The sequence below is a fragment of the Tachysurus vachellii genome, chromosome 3 (genome assembly GCF_030014155.1).
Source record: "Tachysurus vachellii isolate PV-2020 chromosome 3, HZAU_Pvac_v1, whole genome shotgun sequence".
NCBI lineage: Eukaryota > Metazoa > Chordata > Actinopteri > Siluriformes > Bagridae > Tachysurus > Tachysurus vachellii.
The window spans coordinates 10,893,862-10,900,641 of record NC_083462.1 but is presented as its reverse complement, the minus strand read 5'-3'; the positions used below and the strand labels follow the sequence as shown (position 1 = coordinate 10,900,641).

The 6,780-nt window shown below is 40.3% G+C and overlaps 1 protein-coding gene across 1 annotated transcript in view; it reads right to left on the bottom strand.

Moving 5' to 3' along the window:
- Positions 1 to 1,106: 1,106 nt before the first annotated feature.
- ngly1 (N-glycanase 1) overlaps positions 1,107 to 6,780 on the bottom strand; it is an 8,111-nt gene continuing 2,437 nt past the window's right edge. The window contains exons 5-12 of the mRNA XM_060865702.1: positions 6,281 to 6,500; positions 5,448 to 5,569; positions 5,118 to 5,263; positions 3,822 to 3,932; positions 2,911 to 3,093; positions 2,594 to 2,782; positions 2,265 to 2,442; positions 1,107 to 1,475 (exon numbers count right to left, since the gene is read on the bottom strand). Coding sequence (XP_060721685.1) covers positions 1,300 to 1,475; positions 2,265 to 2,442; positions 2,594 to 2,782; positions 2,911 to 3,093; positions 3,822 to 3,932; positions 5,118 to 5,263; positions 5,448 to 5,569; positions 6,281 to 6,500 — 1,325 coding nt within the window. The 3' untranslated portion in view covers positions 1,107 to 1,299. The remainder of the gene's footprint in view (positions 1,476 to 2,264; positions 2,443 to 2,593; positions 2,783 to 2,910; positions 3,094 to 3,821; positions 3,933 to 5,117; positions 5,264 to 5,447; positions 5,570 to 6,280; positions 6,501 to 6,780) is intronic.

Here is a 6,780-nt window from a genome sequence, read left to right as displayed (position 1 = left end):
ATCGCAGCTGGCCAATAAGAGGACGAGGGAGAGAGGCGCTCGCCGAAGCGACCAATAGGAAGGAAATCCGAGGAACCGGCGACGAGATAAATCAACAGACACTAACATGCGTAAAGACACACACACACACTCAGAGAGAGAAACGCGCGCTACAGTTAAGCGTCCGAATAATAGCAACCTGAGTTCTACACACATACACAGAAAGAGACAGACACAGGCACTAACATGCGTAAAGACAACCAAACACACACATACAGAGAGAGAGAGAGAGAGAGATCTACCTATATAGCGAGACAGACAGAGACCCAGGCAAACAGAGAGAACGGACAAACACACAGATGCAGAGAGACAGACAGACTGAGACACACAGACAGAGAGACACACAGACAGAGAGACAGACAGACTGAGACACACAGACAGACAGAGACACACAGACAGATAGAAAGACACAGAGAGAGAGAGAGAGAGACATACAGATAGATAGAGACACAGACAGAGACACAGACAGATAGAGACACAGAGACAGACAGACAGATAGAAAGACACAGAGAGAGAGACATACAGATAGAGAGACACACAGAGAGACACAGACAGATAGAGACACAGACAGATAGAAAGACACACAGAGAGACATACAGATAGAGAGACACACAGAGAGACACAGACAGAAAGATGAACAGACATATCCAGACAAATAAAAACACATACAGACACACTGAGAGACAGATAAACAGAGACATGTTGACAGACAAGTTAAACATTAAATAATATTTCCTACACAGCAAACAATTAATTTAAAGGAGTCATTAACGACTGAATAATAAAGTAAATGAAACAAACATAATTCCACACAACAAAATTAAAAAACAAAAATGTTGAGATCTTTTTTTTTTATAACCATTAAAACTTCAACATATTCGAGGTATAAAGTACACCCAGGTAAGTGTTTCACACAATGTTTCAACTGGAATAATTACAAGCTATTTAAATACAGTTGCTCTCTAAAGAAGATTAGTGACGTACAGATCCGACACAGAGTGCTGCAATCGTCAGCTCTCACATCATTATGGATATCAGAAAACACAAAGTTGGAGAAAACAAAAATGTTTAAAATTACACAAGACTCACAACTTCCCTTATAGACGTTATATTCGACGAAGACTGTTCTAATGAAAAGAACATCGTTAGAAAAGTGAGACTGTGCTTTGAGTCTTTACTCACATGAACTCAGACTTCCCAAAACATATATGGAATTTTTTTGCTTGTTAAACCACAGAAATGGTACAAAGGCTACTACTATCAAGCTCCCTCCATTTGCACAAGAATCTCAAACGAAGATGTTTCTGTGTCCTTCAAACTCTGTCTGAACAGCTGGGCGTGTTGCCACGCCGCCTCTCCGTCCCCTCCGCTCAGCTCTGCTTCTACGACCACTTCTGCAGACCCTGTGAGGCCTGTCGGTGAGTGCATTTCACCATCTGCAAAAGCAACCAATGTTACCGTTAAATTAAAACACATTGTAGAAATGCATTCGGTTGTCATTTAGCGAGTACAGGTTACTCTATAAAAATCAAACGATGACAATTTTACTTCGAACTCGCAGTGATTTGGATGCGTTTCCAGATGCAGATAGTACCATCTGCTCATATTTTGAAGATATCTACAGTCGGATCAGCTCATTAACAGCTGTATGATATTTGTAAGACATAACGTTCTTTTAAACAGAGAGCTTTGTGACCACAGAAACTTTACAACAATTTAAGTTTGATCACTTAGTCTTGATTTGTTTTGGCCTTTCGACGATATTGATAATGAGTCCTTTATGTTTGGCTGTATGTTTGTGAAACAGCTTACAGTCCTGCTACATGAATATGAATGGACAAGCACATCTAGCCAGTTACTTTACAGTTACTTGCAAAGCAAAAAGAAAAATGTTAATAAAATTATAGCTGCAAGCAGCAATTGAGGGGGCCAAGAACTTTCTGTTTGCGTCCCTCAGAATTAGACCATCAGAATTAGCTCTTAAAGAAATATGCTAAATCTGATGTTAAACCATCAGGCTGTTGCTGAGAGATTGCCTCACTTCCTGTTTTTTGGGAGCCCTCGATATCTTCCAGATTTTGTATTGATTGGACCAAATTTGTAAGAGATGCGGCCAATAAGCAGTTTTTATTCAATTTATATCTATTGCAGTGACTCAAAAAACGGGGTCTCTGATCCTGACTCCAACTATAGTATGAACGATTGATTCGGTTGGATTTTTATACCTCCAGGAAACTCGATGCTGGAATCCGAGGAGCGTAATCTCCAGCGGACAGCACCGGAGTTGAAGGTTTGACTGACAGCTCTGACTGAGACAGATTTAATGGTCATTCCCACAGGAGCACACACAATCCTCCAACACAGGCTGCCTGAGGAAGCGCCCTCTGTTCGAGCGAGGTACACCTACGGACCAAACACACAGAGAGGGACTGTATATAAGGAAAAGTAATTAATATGCATATTATGACTAAAGACTGACCAATCGGGGGGAAAAAAAATCAAGGCAAGACATGCAGATTATAAAAAAATGAAAGAGCTGCAGATTCACGCTAACCATCTCCCAGTCATGTTCTTCTTTCCTGAACACAGACTCATTCTTCCACACTCCATTTTTCCAGCCCAGGATCTTCTCTTGGTTGTTGTGAACTCTACAGTAACAGTCTTTGGCCACGTTATATTGTAGCTGGAAGGTCTTTGCCTTCTTCTCTGACTCAGTGGGGATAAACACAAACTCTGTGGTTTCCTGGAAAGGACAACAATATGTCGTCACGTTAGGAAATACACCTACGGGACAGTTAGGAATGTAACAGACTTGCAACAGATTTGTAGAGTAAATAAACCTTAAATTAAATGTATAAGAGGATCTCTTACCCCTCTGGAAGCAGAAGCAACAGTACCAGTCTCTCCACGAGCAGCTCTCCAGGCCAGAGAGCCTGAAATACGGCCTCCCATCTCTCCTGGCTTTGGGCTCTTAGGAGAAATAAACTCCACCAGCTCTACCAAGAGCCTCTCTAGCAGCTCTCGCTTTCTGTCAGTGCTCAGGGACTGCTGCCTCTGTACACACACACACGCACACACACACACACAACCAGGAACTAAAAATTTATTTACATTTTTTTTTTCAATAACTGCGATTGCACACTGATACTGAAGATTCCTTGCAAATAAAAATGGCAAATAAACACCTCCCCACAGAAATCTTCAGCACATCCAAAATGACATACGCTGTTCTAAATCCGTTGGTGTTCGAGAGTCCACCAAGCAAGTGTGTGCGTAAACCGTCACTATAGAAACAACTGCTGTTTTAGAAAATAATCCAGCACTGATATAAAAGATGTCTTTAATCGGTTTGCTCAAAAAAAAAATGAGTATTTGAAAAATCCTTTAAAAATAAGAACTAGTGCACAAACTGTTATAATTTTATAATTCCACAACCATGATATTAAAACAGATCACATGGTACCATATGAGTGTCTTTATTTAAAAAGCTTCACCACCATTTAAAGCAACACCGCCAATGATTACACTCAGCTGGTAAAAATAACCGGGAAATAATGTAGAACATTACATTAAAACAACATTTTATAAAAATAAAAACAGTGCATCAAACCGTGGCGTTAGCAAAGGTGTATTAATTCTCTGATAAAACCTGTTTGGAGACTTTATACACACGTTATTCTATGGGGCAGCAGGGGGCGGAGCTTCGTGAACATGAGCGGGAACCATTTGAATATTGAACATAAATTCTGAACCACTGCTGAGTTGAATCTTCCGTTACTTACCTCAGCATTAAACCCATTAATCGTGTGCAGCAGCCATGTTTCCTGAACCTGCTTACGTCGGGTAAGAACCTCCTGATGCTTACAGGAGTAGCGCCACGTTACATCGACCACCTGCGATCGCATACAGAGCGGAGATTTCAAATGTTACATGAGTGATTTAGAGTAGCATCATAAGGGTATTTTTTTCTATAAAGGTTAAGACACACTGGAAGTGTTAAAAGGAAATGTTTATACTTATACATTATATAGAAACGTCATACAGCCCGTTCTATATATAAAATAAACTTTATTGCATCATTAGGGGATGTACTAGCTTAGTGCTTAAGGTGTTGTAACCCCTGATCAGAAGGTTGTGATTTTGAATCCCACATCTACCAAGCTGTGACATTCACCCAAAGCCCTTAACCCTCAATCACCCATCTGTATAAATGAAATAAATGTAAGCGGCTCTGGATAAGGGCATCTGCCACATGCCATAAGTATAAATAAGTAGGGTTGGGTATCAAAAGAAATTTTCCGGTTCCGATTCCGGTTCCAGTTCTGCCTTACGATTCCCGGTTCTGATTCCGATTCCATAATAAAAGAAATGTGCAAAATAATGCACAATACTTAAACAATTCCATTTGTGTTTATTAATCACTCTTTAAATATTTTAAACAGAGCATTTCAATTCATATCAATTTAAATTTAAATAAATCCAACATCAAATTTAACATCCAGAATTACAACTTAGCAAAACAGTCTGAAGAAAAATGAACATGTCTGCTTTCTCTGGGAGAAGACGAGACCTTTCCTGGCTTATTGTATCTCCAGCTGTGGAGAAAACCCTCTCAGAGGGGGTAGATTTGCTTCATTGTTGTAGCTTTGGAAATGAATCCACACTTTAGACTTTTTTTAGACATGTTTAACACAAAGCGTACCTCAGCACAGCAGCGCGAGTGACTGATTTCTGTGGTAAGCTGCATTAATTTGGTTGCGTGACTGTAAAACAATTAATATTCATGAGGTAAGACATGGCTATTTAAAGTGACCGCTCCCAGCGCTTTGCCTGTCATCGCATCGGAACCGCGTTTGGAACCGAAACTTAAAAATTCCGCGCGGTTCCGGTTCCTGTTAAAAAACAGAACCGGTTCTCGGTTCCCAACCCTATAAATAAGTCAAATCCATGATGTTTCTAATTGACCAGGTCAGGATCAGAGGCTCAGTAGTTTCCTGGGTTACGTGACCGATCCTATTATTATATCGTATAAAGCAGAGAGTAAGATTTGGAGAACCTACTGTACAAGATGTTTATACCTGATCTTTAGAGAAAGCAAAGATGTAGGAAAGCTTCTTGCCCCAGCCCATTTCGTAGAGCAGCGGTTTGTCGCATGTATTTTCACAAGGATCACAGTGCAGCCAGCGCTGCTGCGACCGAGAGAACACCTCCGTCCACACGTGATCTACGGACGTGCACAGGGAAGAAACCCGCGCTACATTTAAGGGTCTGAATAAAAGCAACCTGAGTTCTACACGTGCCAAGTTAAACAACATACTTTGACAAAAACAGACATAAACTATATCACACAAAAACAACATGTTTAAATTAAAGTCTGCAAGAAGAAAAAAGAAAGGAGTTCAGAATACCTGTTGAGTCCCAGATGTACCTGGCCTCCAGCCCTAAAGCTCTGCAGCACAGAGTGAAGCAGTTAGCCCATTCACCACAGCGCCCCCTCCTGGTCTCCAGCAGTTTCTCAGGGTTATTATACCTACAGACAAACAGCAAAAGTCTTAGTTTAACCCCTTTTACCAGTACACTGGTGAATTAACTTATTAGACACTTTCAATCAGTATAAACAAATGAATTCTTTTATTGTCGCAAGTCTGATATAAGATGAGTCGATTGAGAACTCATAATAAATGATAAATATTAGATGCTTATGAATAAGCACTGATATCACTGTTTAAAGACTTTGAAGGGTTTTTTGTTTTTGGTATCATTTCTAATAAAATAATACATTAAAAGTATTACGTAAAAACAGAAATACTTATTAAAAAAAAAACCTTCAAGAGGTGACGTAAATCTATATAGAGTATGTGAGCGCTCTTCTCCGGTTTGATAACGTTACAGTGCAAGAGCTTAGCAGATATTTTTTGGGAACGAGAATCTCCCAATGTGAATTGATAAGGCTTTATGTGAGACAATCACACACTGTTAACCAGGTTTAGATGTGTTTAGATAGACTGACTGATTTTACTGCTGTGTTTAGCTGGCTCCTTACCCAACATGAACCATTTTGTCAGGAGGTTTAGAAAGTAACCTAAATAAAAATATTTCCATGTTGTTTTGAATTTGTCCAAAAAACAACAATTTTCCAAAATCCAGCCACATTCATAACACTGTTATAAATATTTCTACAACATCAATAACACAAAGGTTAACAGAGGTTAATGAAAACCAGGATGACTTTCTACAGCACCTTGGGAATCTGGTGGCAAGGTTGCATGCGCTGCAGTAATGGTTCTCTACACGACCAGCATCCCAACGTTGGTCATCTGTCGATGGTGGGAGAGAACCAGAGGTATGTGTGCTTCCCCCGCACTGTCTGCACGGCAGTCTGTCCACCCAGGTGAAGAAATCCTGCTTAAACCACTGTAAGAGCTCCAGCACCAGCATGTCCTCCTCAGCAAGATTACACTCTAAACACAGAAACAGAGGAGTCACAATTCTAAACATGTATGAATTCATTAAAAGGCCTACAATTAATTATAAGGCCTTATTTCTAAACTAGTCATTAAATACAGGCTACAGTATTTATCCTGTAACTATCCATCTTTAAACTAGTCTCTCTCTCGCACTCTCTCTCGCACTCTTTTGCTCGCTCTCTCTCTGTCTCTCTCTCTGTCTCTCTCTGTCTCTCTCTCACGCGCTCTCTCACGCACTCTCTCTCACGCGCTCTCTCTCACGCGCTCTCCCTCT